General features: G+C 53.4%; 9 protein-coding genes across 9 annotated transcripts, besides 12 other annotated features; all 9 read left to right on the top strand.

Annotated features, from left to right (window-relative positions):
* On the top strand, positions 1-2,628 carry Tc00.1047053511847.10 (calpain-like cysteine peptidase, putative; the record flags this gene model as incomplete). Its single annotated transcript, XM_804242.1, has 1 exon — positions 1-2,628. A coding segment is annotated over one exon (2,628 nt), but the record flags the coding sequence as incomplete, so codon positions are not given.
* Positions 1-18,765: a sequence feature (heterozygous, non-Esmeraldo-like haplotype).
* Tc00.1047053511847.20 (hypothetical protein, conserved) lies at positions 2,940-6,194 on the top strand (the record flags this gene model as incomplete). Its single annotated transcript, XM_804243.1, has 1 exon — positions 2,940-6,194. One exon carries the CDS (start codon positions 2,940-2,942, stop codon positions 6,192-6,194), a length of 3,255 nt encoding a protein of 1,084 aa, XP_809336.1.
* On the top strand, positions 6,451-7,218 carry Tc00.1047053511847.30 (hypothetical protein, conserved; the record flags this gene model as incomplete). Its single annotated transcript, XM_804244.1, has 1 exon — positions 6,451-7,218. The coding sequence occupies one exon, from the start codon at positions 6,451-6,453 to the stop codon at positions 7,216-7,218; it is 768 nt and encodes a 255-aa protein (XP_809337.1).
* Positions 7,216-7,247: a sequence feature (AT_rich).
* Tc00.1047053511847.40 (hypothetical protein, conserved) lies at positions 7,518-7,862 on the top strand (the record flags this gene model as incomplete). Its single annotated transcript, XM_804245.1, has 1 exon — positions 7,518-7,862. The coding sequence occupies one exon, from the start codon at positions 7,518-7,520 to the stop codon at positions 7,860-7,862; it is 345 nt and encodes a 114-aa protein (XP_809338.1).
* Positions 8,060-8,094: a microsatellite.
* Positions 8,306-8,338: a sequence feature (AT_rich).
* Positions 8,348-8,370: a microsatellite.
* Positions 8,375-8,491: a sequence feature (A-rich).
* Tc00.1047053511847.50 (hypothetical protein, conserved) lies at positions 8,566-9,567 on the top strand (the record flags this gene model as incomplete). Its single annotated transcript, XM_804246.1, has 1 exon — positions 8,566-9,567. The coding sequence occupies one exon, from the start codon at positions 8,566-8,568 to the stop codon at positions 9,565-9,567; it is 1,002 nt and encodes a 333-aa protein (XP_809339.1).
* Positions 9,785-14,206, top strand: Tc00.1047053511847.60 (mitochondrial DNA polymerase I protein B, putative; the record flags this gene model as incomplete). Its single annotated transcript, XM_804247.1, has 1 exon — positions 9,785-14,206. One exon carries the CDS (start codon positions 9,785-9,787, stop codon positions 14,204-14,206), a length of 4,422 nt encoding a protein of 1,473 aa, XP_809340.1.
* Positions 9,836-9,862: a microsatellite.
* Positions 14,237-14,279: a sequence feature (T-rich).
* Positions 14,934-14,977: a microsatellite.
* On the top strand, positions 15,360-16,907 carry Tc00.1047053511847.70 (hypothetical protein, conserved; the record flags this gene model as incomplete). Its single annotated transcript, XM_804248.1, has 1 exon — positions 15,360-16,907. One exon carries the CDS (start codon positions 15,360-15,362, stop codon positions 16,905-16,907), a length of 1,548 nt encoding a protein of 515 aa, XP_809341.1.
* Positions 16,963-17,007: a sequence feature (T-rich).
* On the top strand, positions 17,051-17,740 carry Tc00.1047053511847.80 (hypothetical protein, conserved; the record flags this gene model as incomplete). The annotated part of the gene is made up of 1 exon (XM_804249.1): positions 17,051-17,740. The coding sequence occupies one exon, from the start codon at positions 17,051-17,053 to the stop codon at positions 17,738-17,740; it is 690 nt and encodes a 229-aa protein (XP_809342.1).
* Positions 17,862-17,908: a microsatellite.
* Positions 18,056-18,146: a sequence feature (T-rich).
* Tc00.1047053511847.89 (hypothetical protein, conserved) lies at positions 18,180-18,765 on the top strand (the record flags this gene model as incomplete). The annotated part of the gene is made up of 1 exon (XM_804250.1): positions 18,180-18,765. A coding segment is annotated over one exon (586 nt), but the record flags the coding sequence as incomplete, so codon positions are not given.

The following is an 18,765-nucleotide window of genomic DNA, read 5'->3' on the forward strand; positions in this document are numbered from 1 at the left end:
AACAAGCCCGGTAACTTTCACCGCATTGAGGAATATCTTGTTCTTTTGCGGCGTGAGTACTACAACCACTTCAAACCACGATTCCTGCAAGACAACCCGGTGCTCCCAGCGGAGATGGATGTTTTGCGGAGGTCGGGAATCACCAATACGATTCAACTGCCCATGTGGGATGATGTACAGGAGGGGTACGCCAAGGAAAATGTCTTTATGCCATGTGAGGGCCACTGGGAGGATCCATTTACGCCCCGCCTATCAACATCGCAGCGGGCAGAAGGGGCAAAATATCTTCGAATTGGCGAAATCAAACCGAATGCCGATCTTTGCATAATTCGCTCTGCTGATCCATTGAATGTGAAGCAAACTGTTGTGGGGGACTGCTCGATGGTATGCAGTCTCATCATCTGCGCCTCCTATCAACAACGGTTTCCAAAAGGGAAGATCATTAGTAACGTCATTTATCCTCAGGACAACAATGGTGATCCCATTGTTAACCCCAAAGGAAAGTACTGTGTTAAGATGCTAATCAATGGCATGACCCGCCTTATTGCCATTGATGACCGTTTTCCCGCAGCCCCGCGTACGGGGAGGTTACTCTGTACATACAGCAAGGACGAGACAGAGTTATGGGTGTCTATCATGGAGAAGGCGTTTGTTAAGCTCTGCGGTGGGAGCTACGAATTTCCCGGGAGTAGTAGCAGCAGCGATCTTTACAAGCTCTCCGGGTGGCTTCCTGACAGTGTTTCGTTTGAGTCCAAAGAATTTGACCCTGAACTTCAATGGAAGAGGCTCTACACAAGACATGTGAATGGATCTGTTCTTATAACGGCGAGTACAGGGACATTGTCAGAGGAGGAGGAGAAGAGGTTGAAACTTGCCGCCTCTCACGCATATGCAGTCCTGATGATACGAGAGGTGGATGGGGAACGTCTCCTACAGCTCAAAAATCCATGGAGTCGCCAGTCCTGGTCTGGAATGTACTCTTTTGATGACAGGAGAGAGAAGTCCAGGGCTCTTCTGGCACAGTTGCAGTACACGGAGGCTTTGGCCGATCAAGGCGTATTTTGGATCACATGGAAGGACCTTTGTGCCCATTTTTCACGGTGTTCTCTCAGCTGGAACCCTTACATGCTCTATAAGATGCCAGACGGCATGTCGCAAAGGCCAACACGATTGTCGTGCCACAGACGCTTCCTATACACAATGAGTACAGGACAAGCGCCGCAGTTTCACATTGGGGTCATCAACGCGCCAAGGCCATCCCGCATGCATCTTGTCTTTGCGCGTCACACCAGCAACGTGGAATCGTTTGGAGTGCAGTTTGTAAAGGATGATCCAAAAGTACCGTATGTGGCGGTAAAAGTTTATGACGTGACGCAATTTCCTTCCATCGCACAGCACCTTGGCGCGTCCTGCAGCTTTGAGACGTGTTACTGCCGTCGTCTTGCGCATGGAACGGAGCTGGAGGCGGGATTTACACCGCTTCATGACGTCTCCTACAAGAACATGGCCGAGCACACATTAAGTTTTAATTGCCCCGCTGGGACAAGCAATCTGCTTGTTGTTCTTAGCCGTATAGAGTCCACAGTGAAGGAGGAATTTAGCTTTTCGCTCACACTGCATACAGAGTGGCCCCAAATAAAATTGAATGGGGAGAAACGATCCCCTTCGGGTGTTTACATGCACTTCATTCCGCAGAGCCAACTCAAGCACTGCACCGTCCGACAAGGAAAATGGGAGAAGGGGGTAAGTTGCGGTGGCAGAACGAGCTTGCAGACGTTTGCGTATAATCCCCAGTACCTTCTAACACTCTCCAAACCATCAATGCTTTCGGTGCGGCTGAACGTTCCGGAGTGTGAAGTGTCGGCGCAGGTGCATCTTGTACGGAAGGAACAGAATCCGGCACGTGAGCAGGTAAAATGGTCGTCCAGGGTCAGTGCCCTCAATGAGGAGTGTGTGTTTTTTTTGCATGCACCGCTGTACGCCCACGGAGGTGTGGTGGTGGACACAAGCCTCTGGAGGTGTGTCACTTTCGACCCTAGGCGACTTCTTGGCGAGAGACGGAAGGAGAAAGAAAAGGCAGTGGCCGAGCCGCCTTCGCCTTTACCCGCGGGTGAATACACCATTGTGCCGGCGTTGTGGGATAAGGGCGTGCCTGCGGTATTTGAGCTCGTCGTGGAAACGACAGAACCGCATGAGTTGCGTGAGATACCTCCGGAGGGGGTCGGCTTTGTGGAGACGACGCTGCAGGGGAATCTGATGGGCGGTGCCACGGCTGGACTGTCCATGTTGTTGCTGCCGCGGACCGATGCTTACTTTTCCAGCAACTGCAAGGCCTGCCTTGTGGCCACGAATCCATGCGTGCTGACGGCACGGTTGTTGCTTTTGCTTGCCGACGACACGAAGAATGACGTTTCTACCAATCTGTCTCTTTTCCGCTCGAAGGATGCTGCAACGATGGAGCGCATCGCATCATCTGGCCCGTACGAATTGTGCGGAGTGGCGTTGCCGCCAGTTAAACTGGATGCCAACGTGACATATGTCCTGGTTATGTCGTCTGCCAAACCATCCCACGCAAAGTACGCGCTGCGATTGTATTCCAGCACGGCCATCAGGGCCTGGCTGCAGTGATTTTCCGGAGGATGTTTCTTTTTTCTCTACCGCTTTGCTAAAGGCCTTTGCTTCCAGTCTTTTTATATTCTTACTTTTCTTTGTGGCGTTTTTTTTGCTTTTATTGATTGTTTTGCATTCTTTGTTCGTGCCGTTTTTTTTTTTTCTCTGCTCTTTTCTGTGGTATTAGCAGCCACCACTGCTGCTGCTGCTGCCGGGATTGTTTATAGCTTTTTGGGGTGGACCTTCTTTTTTTTTTTCTGCGTTTTTTTGGACACTCCGGTGTTGTCCTTGATTCCTTTGCTTGTTTTCATTGGGGGTGGCGGTCTCTTATGCATGTGGGGCGAACACTGGCCGGATCTACCACGCATGCAGGGTGCCGCACGGCCAGCAGTTGGCTTCTGCGACATGCTCGTCACAACCCAAGACGCTGGGAGCAGCCGAGTGTCATCTCGTCAAGGGCCGCCGCGGAAACGATTGTGACAATGCTGTCCGTTGGTGGTAACAACTGCTGGGAGGTGGCAACGGGTCTTTACGCGGAAGCGCTGGCGACGCACTCGATAGGGCGGCGTGGGGAGGTGGCACTGCGTGAGCGGCACATGGCCATCGCGCGTGTTCTGACGGCACTCACGCAAGCAGCAACGGTTGGCATGCTGCACGGACGGGTGGCACGGCGTATGGCGCGCGACGTTAAACCACCACGTGATGACGCCTCCAACAAGGAGCACGAGGCGATGGCCATGGCTTGTGAGGCGATTCTCCGAGTGCTGCTTGCATCGGGTGACTTTGAAAAGGCGCAACTGTGCGCGGAGGGTTGGGTACGAACGAACACTTCCCAAACGGTGGTGAGGCGGGTGATACACACGCTTGTTTCGGAAGCTGCGGGTGGGGGAAGGAAGGAGGAAGGGAGTAGGGAAGAGGAGGGTGACAGCGACAAGAGTGCGGTGCGCCGTACATCTTTGTTTCGGTGCGGGTTTCTGCAATTTTTGGAGGCAGCAACAGGAATACCGGCACTCCCAGCACTGCTCTCGCTACGCACCGAGGGGTTAACAGACCGTTGCGTAGCGCGGTGGTATGCCGATGCGGCGATGCACATAAACGCGAGTTTGTGGACGCTTTGTATTGCGCACGTACCGCCAATGAGTGCCTCGTCGGAGCCGTTTTATCGTGAGCTGCTTGTGTACTGCTGCTCACACCGCCAGTGGCCATTGCCTGTTGCTGCCTTGGATGCGATGCCCAGGAGTGTTCTTCAAGAAAATCTGGCCGATGCGATGCGTTGTTGCCAGGAAGAGTTGGGGGAGGCGGAACGGAGACGCTTGCAGGATGCCGTTTCCACCGTCGTTGTTTCTTCGCGGCCACGCAGGGAGGCCATTTTGTGTCTGGACCTTTTTTCCCGGCAGTTCAGCGGGGGTAATATTTCGCAGGAAGACGTGGGGTGGTGGTGCAATCATCTGCGGCGTTGTTCTCTAGATTCTGTAGATTCTGCGACAGTCTGGATGGCGTTGTGCCAGCGGATTGGGGTGGAAGATTTGATGATGCATTCAATGCCTTCCGCTTCTAGCGTTTTCCCGTTGTTGGTTGTGCAGGCGTCGCGGTCAACGACGGCAGCAGAGGCATTATTTGCGGCTGTGCAGCAGGGCGGCCGTAGCCCGCTGGTTGTGGACGACCTCCCGTGTGCCACTGCGAAGAATCTGCTGGTGCTTTGTAAAGATGACACCAGCGCCTTGGTCGTTGATTGGGTTCTGCGGCACTGCAAGGACCGTGATTATTTGGTTCAGTTTGTTATGGAACCCCCGGCAGGCCATGGTGCTGCGGCCCTCCAAGTGCTAAGGGTCATGATGCAGCCGGAGCACGCGGACGTTTTTGTTTTGTTGTCGTCGTGGCTTCAGAGAAGAAGCAGCACATGGCTGTCGAGCATTGCGTCCCTCGCACCGCGCAATATGCAGTGGGTTGTGGCGTTGAGATGTCTTAGTGGTATGGCGGCACCGTCCATTGCCCATGTGCATGTCGCCTTTTTGACCTTGGCGGAGCCATGCGTGACGCCCCTTTCTGTTGGTGTAGATTTTTTGTGGACCGATGACTCCGTCACATCGCTGCAGGCAGAGGTCAACCCGTCCTTGTGGCAGATTGAAGCGGAAAAGTGGGAAGCGGCGCTAAGTTTCCTGTCTTTTGGTGCAAAAAACATGAATGCCCGCTCAGACTTGCTGCGATGCTACGCACATGTTGTTTCCCGTGCGGCAGCATTTAGTCGTCAAGAACGCATTAGGGTGGAGGATCTCCTCGCGCAAATGAAGATGGAAGAGGCATCAAGTACAGCACTTTCTGCAAGGGAAAAGTTAGCAGTCCTCGTGAGGCGTAAAAAATGGATGGAGGCCTGTTCGCTTGTGGCACAGGTTGGTGGTGGGGCGACGCGAGGTCTGATGGGGCTTCTGGCGCATCACGGTAGGTGGGTGGAGGCGTTACGGGTAGTGGTGAAGGAACAAAAGGAGGCATGGGTGCCTCTTATCATACGTGCCACTCGCAACGCAGGCCATTGGCAGGCTGCGCTGTGGACCGTTGAGAAGGCCGTGTCGAAGAGAATATCTCTTCATTACGCGTCCATTGCGGAACTGCTGGCGTGTTGTGCTGCGGCAGATGTGCCGCTTGAGGCGATTCAGCTGTGGCTTCGTGCACAGGCAGGGGAAACAGCGGCACATGGACTGATTGGGTTTGGGAGGAAAAGCACGGGTGCGGTCACTGAAGGGAGCCTGAGCAAGACGCATGCAGAGTTACTCTTCGTCTTGTTGGATTCGCCGCGCTCGGTGGACCGGCAATGGCACTACGCGTTGCAGTTGCTGACGAGTCATGTGTTGCAGTGCAACGTTTATCCGTCTTCACGTCTCTTTCACACGACTTTTTCAATTTTGCGGAGGGCGGGAAGGTGGCAGGAATCGCTGCGATTGTTGCGATTTCAACATTTGATTGGTGTGCCTGTGACGGCGAAGATGACTCGACTGGTGGCGGATGCGCTTCCTCCCACTAGATGGAGGTTGGCTCTCATCTGTCTGCAAGGCGATCTGCGAGGGGATGCAGGTTTGCTCCGTCGCGTTCTTCCAAAAGTTTTGCCTGTCAGTTGGGAATATGCCTTAGGACTTATATCCGGCCAAGGCGAGGCGACAACCACGGCGATGGAGTGTGTTGTGGGCTGCGAACACGTGCCGCTGCAGGTGCGGTTGCAGACGTGGATGCGCATCCTGCCGTCGCTGCCGGTATCGATGAGGCACCAGGCGGCCCCCGTGTATCTCCGCCTTTCGCTTGCCGTTTCCGATCATGGAAGCTGCCTCCTGGTCGGTGTCGATGGGCTGACGGTGATTGAGCGGTCCATACGGGGATTAAGACACGACTTTCAGAATTACGCCGCGTTTGTGTACCACCGCGCGGTTGTGCATCGTAACTGGTGTTACGCGTCTCTCGACCCTGCGGTGGGTGTAATGGCATTTCGGGCTCTGAGTGAGATTGCAGGGCGGGACGAACAGTGTGAAGTGAGCGAGGCGGCGCTGGAGCAGCTAACAGATCTTGTCGAGCGTCAAGGGCACATGGCAAACTAAAAATGGCTCTCGGGGACCTGCCGTGTTTTCATCTTCATCATCTTTTTTTATTTATTTGTTTGACGTTGACCATCAAAAACACCGCATGGACTGCAATGCAAAGGTCGCTGTTTGTGTGAAGGAGGACGTGGTGGTGATGGCGGGGCTGCCGGCTCATGCCAATGGTGCAGAGCCGTCACTGCCGTGCGCTCTCTTTTTTTTTTTTTTGCTTTTTTGTGGCTTTTTGCAGTGTAGGAAGTCGCCACTTTAGAACACCATGCGTCTTCGCACGGTCCGTTGTCCAGCGGCCGTGTCGACGGCAGCCACCGTAAAAATGACGCGGGCCTTCTCTGAGGCGCGGTCAAATTACGATGGCACCGCCGCACCGCCGTGGCCAGCACCGGGCGAGAAGCCAAAGTACCCCTCTGCTCTCTCCGAGTTCCCGCTGCAAAGGCCGCGCATGCGGAAGACGCACACGGAGTGGATGTTTTTTCACGGCCACGGGGGACGCCCGGGCGTGTACGGCCAAACGCGGGAGATTGCCGATTTTGAGTTTGCCGACGGCACACCCGCCAGCATGAGCGGCCGCCGCTTTGCGTTCAAACACCACCAGGACCATCTGCTCGTGCAGCTCATTCGTGCCGGGGCGGCGGTTGAGCGAAAGGCGGCGAGGGGTCTTTTGCCGCGTGTTCCCGGCACGCCGGAGCAGCGCAACTGGGACCCCGCCATTCCCCTCTTCCTCGAGGACGTGGACGAACAGGGCAGACCACCGCCGTCAGTTGACCGCTCCATTTGCTCGCGCCTGATTGACGAGAGGATGGCGAGCTCCACGCAGACCCCGAATGAGCTGGCAAACCGCCATGAGGGAGAGACGCTGGAGGCGAACACAATGTTTGAGTCCTACGATCCGCAGGCGTTTGTCTCGGATCACATAAAACTGCGGGATGAAAAGCGGCCGTACTGGTCGAGGCGTCGTTGGGCGTTGACGGACAACTTTTTGGTGCCCAAAAGTCCAAAGCCGAAGAACACCATCAAGGACGAGTAAAAAAAATTATTATAATTATTTTTTTTTTTGGGTGGCTGCGTGTGTTCGTGTGTCTGTGCCGCAACGACAAGCGAAAAAAAACATTTTAAGGATGACTGAACCGACAACAGCAACAAAAAAAGGGGGGGGGGGGGGAAAGGCGAAGGGGAGGAGTGCTCGTGCTCTGTAGCGCATGTTTTTTTTCTTTTTCTTTTTTTTACGCCCACCCACCAATTTTCTCTGTTGCTTGTTGTGGGGCATTACATCTTTGCCTTTTTTTTCTTTTTTTTTACGTTTCTTTTGTTGGGTGGGGGCAGTGCATGAATTTGGAGATAGGGCAGCTGCGTGAGCGGAATGCGAGGCTGCGGGAGGAGAACTCGAAGTTGAGGGTGCGGCTGAACCAGGAGCGGCAGCATGTTGCCTCGGAGGGCATGGATGGGGGACACAGGGAGTTGGAGGTTGGCCTCTGCAAGGATCTCATCCGGGAGAAGGAGAAACAGGCCACAATATTAGCGCTTCACGATGAACTCACGCGACTGAACCGCCAGTGCGCCGTGTATGCCGACGCCCTTGAGGAGGCCCGAGGGAATTTTGTGGAGGTGAAGCGGCTCTACGGCGAACTCAATAATCTTTTGGACCACTTCAATGGACCGAAGCACCCATGAGAGGAAGGGAGAGGAAGGGAGGGGCCATTAATATGTACTATTGAGGAACGTTATTTATGAATGACTTGCCTCCATTACACACACGCACACATGTATATTTATGTACATTGAACTTTGCTAATATTATGGACGCAACGGCAAGAAGAGCAGATGTATTCAGAGACCTATTATTTCCCATTGTCTCTTTCTCCCTTTGGCTTCTTCTTCTTCTTCTTCTTTTTTTTTTTTTTCTATACACGTGTAGATTGGTATATAAATATATTTATTTCTGAGCGCATGCTGAAATAAATAAATTAAATATGTTCATTGCAGTTCGATAAATTTTTGTGTTTGTCCTTCTCTTTCTTCCTTCTTGTTCCTACGTGTGTGTGTGGCACGTGGCACGTGGCACGTGGCATTATTCAGGCGCCCAACGACATGTGCGTGCTTTTTTGTTATTGTGGTTAAATATAAAAATATAAAAAAAATATAAATTTGCGTCTGTTTTTATTTATTTATTTATTTATTTGGGCAAAACAAAATACAAACAAACAAACAAAAAAGTAAAATAAAGCAACAACAACAACAACAAAAAAAACAGCCAAAAAAAATAAATAAATAAAAAGGAAAAACAACAACAACAAGAAGAAGGCAATTTATACGGCTTCTTGTGGCAGCCTGGACGTCAATTCAGTGCAACCACCGCAGCCTGAAGAAACCAGTCATGAGGCCCGATTACATGGGCTTCATGTTTTTAACGAGCGCCGTGGTGTCATTTAACGCTGGCATATGGCAGATCTTTCGTCGCTCGGAAAAGAAGCGATTACTTGAGAACCACAAAAACCTCATGAAGCCCGCGCTGAAGGAACTCCCAGCAAGCGACAAGACCGTCGATGAGTTTGAGTTTCTTCCGGTGCAATTGGAGGGGGTACTCGACAACGAGGGTTCTGTGCTCGTGGGGCCCCGCACGATACCGTCGTACAAGGGTGGAGCCACCCAGGAGGAGAGCAAGGGAGGGTTTCTTGTCATGACACCCTTTGAGATTGCCGGAACAAAGCAGTTTGTCATGATAAACCGTGGCTGGGTTCCAATCGACGCGGGTAAACATCGCACACTTTTGGCGCAGTACATTGGCGAGGGATTTGCCCTGACGACGGTGCGTGGGATATTCCGCCGCGAGGAATACCTCACAGCGTCTCTTTTTTGGGGGAAAAACGTCTTGAACGAGGGGCCCGCTGCTGCCGACCTCTCGTGGTTGGCGCTTCGGCCGTGGAACATGGCGTTAGATTACTACAAGCGGCGGTGGGGAACCAACAACGTGGACGCTCGCGTCTCCCAGCACGGTCTCCACCACTACTACGTGGAGATGCTGGAGGACTACTCTGGAGATGACCAACGGATTGTGCGGGGACATGCATGGCCGTGGCGCCGGAGCACGGAAGAGGTGACGTACGTTCACCTGATGCCCATTGTGCACACCATGTACGTCTTATTTTGGTTTTCCGTCACGATTGGGTCACTTTACGGCATGGGCAGGTGCTACCAACGCCAAAAGGAACTGTTTGCACTGCGGAGGCACATGACCGCGCAATCCACGCTGCTTGAAAAAAAGCGTCAGGAGGAGGCTCGGGCGTACATGGAGGCGGTCCAGGAGGTGGAGAGGATGAAGAAATTGGGGACGGCCTCCGCTGCACGCATACCAGCACAGCAGCCGGCTAGCAAATAAACGGGATCAAAACCCTGAGGCGGGACATATATATTCCTTTCTTCATTTCTCTTCTTGGAAGGAAGGGGGTGAAGGGTTGTTCTTGTGGAGTCGTTGTATTGGGACGGCCGTGGTGTGGGGACGCACCGGGAAAACGGGAGGCGCACATTGCACGCCCTCATCCTACATCCTTTTGTACCGTCTTCAAAATGAAGAGGCTGCGGGGGGTTGAAGCGACATGAAAAAAAAAAAAAGGAGCGGGAAAAAAAGAAAGAAAGATGTTTTTGCCTTTTATTTTTATTTTTATTTTATTTTTTTACGCTTCTCTCTCTTTTTCTCTTCTTTCAGGAAAAACAAAAAGGAGAAGTTTACTGGACGGTCGCCGGCAATATTAGGAGGAGGCCCAATGCGTCGGTTGTTTCGTGTGGTGGGCACCAGGTGCGACATGCGGTGTGCGTTCAGCTTCCTCTCACTTATAAACACCCAGACGGCGCTGCAGAACGCGGCACCACTCACCGATGACGCTGAGGGTTTCACTGAGTTTTTTCGTCTGCCCGTCTCGTTGGACGCCGGTGTGGCGGAAAGTGTGCGGCAACACTACAAGCGGGTCGTGAAGGGCATGGAGACCCAGCAAGATAGCCACGCCGTGCGGGTTCAAGAGGAGGAGCAGCGTCGTTGCGAGGACCTTCCGGTGTTTCTGGTGTCGTACGACCTGCGGTCTCGATGCTTTCACTTTTTTTCCATTGAACGGGACCGTGTAGTTGTTGTGGGCTCGCCGCTTCCCGACAGCGCGGAGACGAGTCACAACGGTGGTGGGGATAATCATGGTGATGGCGGGGGCATCGACCTGTCCACGGTGGCGGATGAGCTCATGCAGCACACTCATGGTTTGACGCAGGTGATTCTTCTCCCGCTCGTGGAGCACAAAAAGGAGCGAGACGTACTTGCGCCCTATTTCAAGAGACTTCTCGTGACACTGCGGCAAAGTGGCATCATTCCTGTTCTGCATGTGGACAACCTGGAGATGGCGGAGGCGTTGGACCCGAATCCACCGCCCTTGCGTGAGTTGGTGACGAATTATGCCGTGATCACCCCAAAGCCACTCAGTGAACCATGGTTTCGTGCCCACTGGGTGTACCTGCGCACGTTGGCGTGCCGTATGAATGAAGAGGACCCAATCCGCACAATTAATTTTCTTATCGTGCCTCGCTTTGACGTTTTTGTTATTCACTTGGTGCGGTCTGGTTCACGTGGCCTTAACGTCGTGCTGTGGGATCCACTACACAGGAGACGGTATGCGGCCAGGGGCATGCTTTCCGATATTCTGGCATGTATGCTGGAGCGGCACCAAAAGCGTATCATTCTTCTTCCAACAAATCGAACCGATCGTCCAACACTGCTTCGATGTCGTGTTGCCATGACAAAGGCCGGCCGTCAGTGCCATTTGGTGTTCGCCTCCGAGCTCGGTGAGAAGTACCGCGGTGTTTACCAGTCAGAGCCGTCCCGTTTCTGGACTTTACTCCGTGAAGTGTCGGGGGGTCTCGATATGGACCTCCTCTTTGAGATTTACATCACAGCCGGGAACAATTTCCGCAGATACCACAGCAAACGACTGCGAGAGGGCGGTGTAGAAGCAAGGATACCGCACCGTACCGCGGAGGCAGCGGTCTCTTTGACGAACGCGGAGGTGGAAAAGTGGCTGGGCGTCTTATCTTTGAGTCGTCGTGTAGCGAGGGAGAAGGCGGAGATGCGGAAGTACAAGAAACATCTTTTTATCGCATACGTGACGACAGAATTTGCCGCATACACGCGTCCGGCGAATCCGCATGCCTCAGTGAACTTTGTGGTGGCCGCATCCCTGATGGACGCACAGCACCGCGTGGTGGAGCCATGGACGAAGTATGCGGCCCGGGGGGACTTTAAACTTCCCTCTTTAAACGAGTTTGACGTAATTGTGTGTCATGATGCCAAGCAACTACTTTTGTTTCTGTGGGATGACCCGGAATTGCATCGATTTTTTAAGCGTGGAGGGAGGGTGTGGTGCACAATGCTGGCGGAGTACATTTTGGAGGCCCAGCGATGCCAGACGGGAAGCAATAACTTTCGTGATGTTGCATTGAAGTACGGCGTCATGACACCGCCCTCTTCTGTTCTTGGGGTCGCCACGGTGGATCTGCCACTTACGTTTCTTCGCCATTACCTGATCGCTGCTGTGGATGCACTTTCCACCGTGTTCCGGGAGCAGCTTTTAAAGTCGTGCGAACGGAGCCAAGTTATATGCATCGCCCATCGCATGGACTCTCTTCTCTCCATGGCGGCCATTGAGAATGCGGGTATTCAAATTGACGTGGAGGAGGCCGCTCGTCAAGCGCAGGCAGTTCGAAATCGGCTTTTGGCCACTGACAAGGCTCTTAGTTTGTACGTCCCCAATGAAGTGCCTGTCGATTTACAGAAACTTTTTGATTGGAATTCCCTGCAGCATTTGGGTGCGCTTTTTTTTGGCGGAAGTATCACACTGGGGTACACGGATTCTTCGCTGGAATCCTCCACGTGGACGTCGCACCTCATTCACTTCTGCCACCGGTATGGCAACCTCTCTTTGCTGTCAGCGGATGTTCACCTGCAGCGGTTTGCAAGTGAGAAGGGACTGCGAACGGCAGGACGTCTTTCACAGCGCGTAAGCCAATATCTGTCGAAGGATGAGAGCGCTGGGATGCGGACGTATAGACTTGTTGTGTTTGACATTGAGTCCACTGGCTTAAACACCGCGACGGATGCCATCATTGAAATTGCCGCGTGGGATCCCGTTGAGGCAACGTCCTTCAGTTCGCTCGTAGATCCGGAGCGAGCCATACCGCAGGAGACGATGGCGATTCACCACATCACAGACGGCATGGTGCGTGGGGCGCCGCGACTACCAGAGGTGACACGAGCCTTGGCGCGGTATTTACGCCTTGATGAGGCTCAAATAGATCCCAACGAGGTCGTTGTTCTCATTGGACACAACGTGTTTGCACTAGACGAACCGCTGCTTCGCCGCGCGTTTGAGCGTGAAGGTGTGTGCATGGACAACATTCTTTTCTGTGATTCACTTGTCCTGCTAAAGGCTCTTAAGCGTGAGCTGCAGGGCTCCACGGAGAACCCCCGGGTTGACCGAGGTGTTCTTGAGACGTTGACAACTTCCCTTCGATTATCCTCCTTGGTGGAGGGACTTCATGTAGAGGCGGATGGCCTTCTCCATCGTGCGGACACGGATGCAAAGACACTGTGGTTTGTTCTTGTAAATGCGTTGGGTCTGGCGGGGCGAGATTCTGTGAAGCAACGGGATGCCGTTTTCAGCCATGCCGCACGCACGTTGGTTGTTTACCCCGGCGTCGGCTGTTTTCTCCCGCCGGAGCGTCGACGGGACCGAGTCGTGGTGCGCCTGCCCGGTGTGGCGTCTCAGTTCATCGATAACCCGCGGCTCTTGGCGTCCCTGCGGAGCAAGCCCATAAACGAGAACACTTTACAGGTGCTGCACCGAAATCAGGTGACTGTGGCGGGACTGCTGCTTCAGAAGCAACAGTTGGAACGGAATGCGGCGCGGTTTCTTCACTCCGACCCCAGTGGGCGATTGTCTGTTCTGCACAGTGACGGCAAGGTGAGGCAGCTTATTGACCTCACGGCAACATCAACCTCTCGCACGACAAGCTCATACCCAAGCTGTCAGAACATACCGAAGGACGACAAGTCGCCTATACGGCGTCTTTTCGTATCCCGTTTTGGTGAGAAAGGGCGCTGCGTAGAGCTGGACTACTCGCAGCTGGAGATTGTTGTGTTGGCCCTCCTATGCGGTGATCCTCGGCTTGTGTCCGATCTGAATCGCGGCGTTGACTTCCACATCAAGCGGGCATCCTTTTTCAGCGGGCTCCCATATGATGAGATTTACAAAGGTTACAAGCGTGGCATCCCGGAGTACGTTCAGCTGCGCCGGACAGCCAAGACTTTTTCGTTTCAGCGTCTCTACGGGGCGGGGGTTCCGCTGCTGCATAAGACGACCGGTATTCCCGTGGAGGACCTTGAAGCCTCCATCCGCAAGGAGGAGGAGGAGTACCCTGGCATCATGCAGTTCCACCGACTTGTCCGCACGGTTGCCTTACGGGCAGAGAATCCCGGCTTGCCAACGCATTTTGTTGTGGAACTCCCGACTGGGATTCGCATGAGTTTTAAGACACGAGATGTGGTGCTGAACCTGCCGCCGGTGAAGAATTACCCCATTCAGGGCTTTGGTGCGGAACTGGCCCAGATGATGGTGGGGCGTGTGTTCCGTCATTTTGTGCGGAGGGACTTTTACGGGCAGAAGGCGTTTATGGTAAATTTTGTGCACGACTCGCTGTGGCTGGACTGCCACCTCGACGTACTGGAGGAGTGCATCCGCGAGACGCGGGATATACTCACGGAGGTACACACGTACGTTGCCAAGGCATTCCCAGGTGTGGAGCTGAAGGTTCCCCTGAATATCACAACGCAGTGTGGCGTGGACATGTGCTCCATGGAGACCATCACGGATGATTTTAGCTGTGTCGCGTTGCAGGGGAGGAGTGCAGTAGGGGCAGAGGCGGAGGAGCCCCTCCCGAGCCTCGAGGCGGACGCAGCGGACATCATAGAGAGCGACATGTAGAAGACGGCGGCGGCAGAAGACGGCTGACTCTTCTTTTCTTTTTTTTTTCCCTTTTCCTTTTTTTTTTTTTTTTGTTGGTTCCGTCACCTGTTTGCCTTCCCGTTTACTTGACTGCTTTGTGCCGTTGATGGTGGGCGAGTGAGTGGAGGGAGGAGGAGGTGCGCATGCGGGTCTGAATTGCTGCCGTGTTATGTAAATTGCACGTGTTCTTTTTCTTTTCTGCTTGTCTACACCCACGTTTGGGAACTCCACGCTTGGCGAAAAGAAAAACATCATAGAAGCACTCAGATGTTACGCACACACACACGAAAAAAAAAAAAAGAGTCTCCAAAGCACTGCAGGGTGTCTTTCATGGCCAAAGGGGATTGAGCACCACCTGCTGAAAAAACAAGGGAAGCTGCGTGCCTATTGAAAGGCGAAGAGATTTTTCGTGGCGGCATTTTCGCCGCAAGGGCCGGGCAACCGTGTCGTGGATCCCCGGCCTGAAGACCATCACCTGCAATTACGGCAGGACCCCCGCGCAGGTGACACTGCGTTGGGACATTTAGCACGCCGTCAGCACCGCCCCGAAGCATGTGCCGAGGAATTGTATCGTAATGCCAAAGTATTTGACTTTGAATTGAAGCCGGAGGACACGAAGGGCCAGTGACAGTATGAATGCAAGTCTTTTTGCTGCAGCCCGACCCCGGAGGGATAAATGATTTGCTTTTGGTAAATAATCACAAACTTTTTTTTCTTTTTCCTTTTTTTTTTTTTTTTCTTTTTTTTTTTAGTTTCTTTATGAACGGCATGAAAAATGAATGTCGATGTTGTTTTTCTAACGGGGGGAAGGGACGTGGATGGGGATGAAGGGGTTTCTTCTATTCACTCCCTCCCTTTCTCTCTGTGTAATTGTGTGTGGGCGCAAAGAGTACCGAGGAGAATGGTGAAGCAGAAAAAAGAAGTGTGGAGACGAGGGGTTGTTGCTGCGTGGGGGGCAGTTAGGGGCAGTCACGCCGCTCTGCATTTTGTTTGATTGCCCACTTAACGATTTTGTCTTTTTTTTTTTTTTTGTTGTTCCTTTAAACCGAGTTGTTTTTATGTCAGCAGCCGCAGGGGGAGAGAGTGGTGTCAGCGCACCGCCGTTGGTTCTGCATGGCAGTTACACCACACGATGCGCCACGATACACAGTTCTCTGTAGTTTGTTTGGGAACGGGTAAAGGTGCCTCCATGGTCTATGATGGGAGTTCTAGCCCTGGTTACGTTCTCTGCATGGACGAAGAACCACTCATTCTGTTCGGCGCCGGGTACGGTGTGACGAGACAGTGTCTCCGCTACTTTGGCGTCATTCCCTCCAATATTTTTATTTTTTCGAACCGTTCGCACATGTCCGCCGAGCTTCCGGTCATCATCGCCGTGGAGAGTTGCAAGGGGAGGCGTCTTCGCATTGTTGCTAGCGAGGCGGTGATGTCCTGCATTAGAGAACACCGATTGGCGGAGGTACGCTCGCGGTTAGACGGCGTTAAAGCAGCCAATGGTGATGGTGTCTGTGACTTTGTCGCCATCCCTTCTCCTGTTGTCCCACCGGACGCAAATTTACCGCCGTATCATTTGCCATGTGTGGCCGCGGTGTCGCTGCTTGTGTTCGACACTTCTGCCGCGGAGGCATCATGTGGGGTGTGCGTATCACAGAATGGCGTCCCGCTGGTGGTTTTGACGGGCGATTGCGCCTACAATCCAGTGTTGCACTGCGCAATACTTCGCATGGCTCCTGTGGTGATTCTGGACGGAAGGCGCAACGCGTCACGGGATCATGCCTCCTTCACCGACATTTTGCGCGCTGTGGAGAACTGCGGGGTGGTGCCCCGGCGTGTGTTTATTGGACAGTACGGACAGCCGTGGGAGGCACCGCCAGTGGTGAAGGGCGGCGTCGTATTCCCGATTGTGGAAGGTGCTGTCGTGGCATTGGGGGAGAGGCCTGCCTTTGCCCGCGTTTCAATGGCATCCGCAGTAGAGAAGGGGGCGGAAAACACGGTTAGAAAAGATGAGGATGAGGTGCGACCCACCGCGTGGACGCGTGCTCGCCATACTGATCCTTGCACCCACGCTGAGGTCCGTCCCGTGAAGGTGTTTCTTATCAACAACGAGTCGCCGGACACCCCACCGGCCATTCTGATGGTGCAGCAGCTCCGCACTATGTCACAGGTCAAACAGCGAGTATCTGAACTTCTTCATTTGCGGCCCGTAGGGACCCTTTTCTCCGCAGATACAGGGCAGAGGCTGACTTCTCTCTCTCAGTTCACGCATGGCATGAGGGTGGTGGCCACAAAGATTGGTGGGAGGCCGCTTGAAGATCTTCCGGCTCCCCGCCTAAGCGAGCGGCAACAGATCGCTGTCGTTCCTGAGAAGCATTTAGAGGGGGACAATCCTCTGTCGGTAGAAGTGCGTGAATACATGCAACGAGCGCACCAGGCTCTTCGAGGACGTGTGGGCTACGAAGGACTTGTTTCTGTTGATCCTGCGACCCGTCATGACGACGGTGTGGGTGTTGTATCGAGCGTGGGAGGGCCATGTGCTGGCATTGACTCCCCGTCTCAGATCAGCGCTGAGTTGTCTCCCGAAACGCCTCATGTTATGGAGAAGGTGGGCGTGGCCGGGCGCGACAAGTCAAACAGGGGTGGAACTGCATACTCCTTTCGATTTACGACGCTGGGGGCGTAGAAAATTAGTCTCTTTTTTTTTTTTTTATGTCTCCGTCTTAGCGCTGTTAACTGATTTCTCATCTTTGCTTCTATTTTTTATTTTTATTTTTATATTTCTTCGTCCTGGTCTTTTTTGCTAGGTTCTCTAGTCTCTGGCGTCGCATGTCGGATAGTCAAACGGCGGCGTTCACAGCCCCGCGGAACGCCGTAGTCGACAGTGACGCGTGTTCGGTGCAGGCGGCGCTCTCCCCGTCTTCACTGGGGGGAGGGGGTGAAGCGCACACGGGGGCCTTTGAAGAGCGGCCGGCACGCGCCTTCACGGCGGCGCGGCTCCCAACGGTGCGCCACCGCCCCGCAAATTCCAAAGCCCTTGTCCCGCGATTATCATCGCCGGAAAGGCTCCGCATGAAAACATGCCGTTTGCAGCAGGAGCTGCAGGCACTCCGCCTGCGCCACGAAAGCCGACACGAACGACTGCAGACCATCCGGGCTCGTCGATCTGTTTCCCAGTCGTCATTATTTAGGGGATCGAGTCAGTGCTCTGGCGACACAAATTCCACCGTGCAGCCGAGTATTATCTTGACTGACCGCTCATACTCTCAACGCAGGAGGGATGGGGGGCCCAGCCTGCCCAACCTGCTCAAATGCTTCGAGGAGGCTCGGATGAAGTACTTGCTGGAGGGGGAGCGCAAGAAGAAGGTGATGCCTCCTATTTATTCATCGCAGATACCTCGAAATTCAGAAGCTGCACGCCAACAACAGCAGAAGCAGCAGCAAGACATCATGAAAAATCCCGATGCGTTTGGACGTCGGTTCTTTACTCGTTCCTACTCTAACGAGGCTCAGTGGTAGAAGACAAGAAAAAGAAATGACATCAGCGAAAAGGATCAAACAAACAAACAAAACAACAACAAAGAACGATGACGATGAAACTAGTTTGAATGTAGACAGTACCTATAACTTTTTATTTCCAAAAACAAAACAAAACAAAACAAAAACAAAACAACAACAACAACAAAAACAAGAAAAAATGTTGGTTTGTTCTTTATGCGAAAAGGAATAAAAAATTAGGGGGAGGGCAAAACTTGGAGTTGGAGTGCAACCCCGCCTTGCTAATTTTTGCCTTTATGCGATCCCAACTGTCTGTGTGCCGCCGTTGCCTTTGCCTTTTTTTTTTTTTTTGTGTGTGTGTGTTTGCTTTTTTGTTGGTTCCTTCCTTTTTTTTTTTTTTACTTTCCGTCTTTTTTTGTTTTTGTTTGCAGGACAGGGGACGGGGAGTAGAGTTGCACACATGACGGAGTTGGGCGATGTGTTGACCTGCCGTCTTGTGGTAGAGGACGAGCGAATGCGGCGCCAGCGCGAGGCGTTTGAGGAACAGCGGCAGTGGCTTCTTTCGAAACTTGTGTCCGTATCCCACGACGATGGCGGTGGCGATGATGAAAGGGCTGGGACGAGGCCGGAGAAGCGGCATGAGAAGCGGCCATTGAGGTCTCGTAGCTCCCGTTGTACCGTCGGTGTGCCCGTCGAGGAGCGGCTGCTGGAATACGGGAGGCAGAGAGATGAACGGGTGGAGCGAGCACGCAGAATTCGCCAGGAGGAGGCAGAGATGGCGGAGGCAAAACTCCTCGAGAGGGCAGAGCCAAGGATGCAGAGAGGCACGCGTGCCATTTCGTCCAGTACTTCGGAGACATTGACGCGCAGGCGGGCTCAGAGGTACGAACGACTCATGGAGGAGTCCACCGCAGAACTGAATTTTCATCCCCGAATATCGATTGAGTCTGCGCGTCTCGCGCGTGAGCGGCGGGTAAAGGAGAATATCGCGGACTTGTCTGTCCAAGAGGCTCTGCTGCGCCGCAAGGCAATGGCAGACAAGCAGC

The sequence above is a fragment of the Trypanosoma cruzi genome, genomic scaffold (genome assembly GCF_000209065.1).
Source record: "Trypanosoma cruzi strain CL Brener 1047053517177 genomic scaffold, whole genome shotgun sequence".
NCBI classification, from domain to species: Eukaryota; Euglenozoa; class Kinetoplastea; order Trypanosomatida; family Trypanosomatidae; genus Trypanosoma; species Trypanosoma cruzi.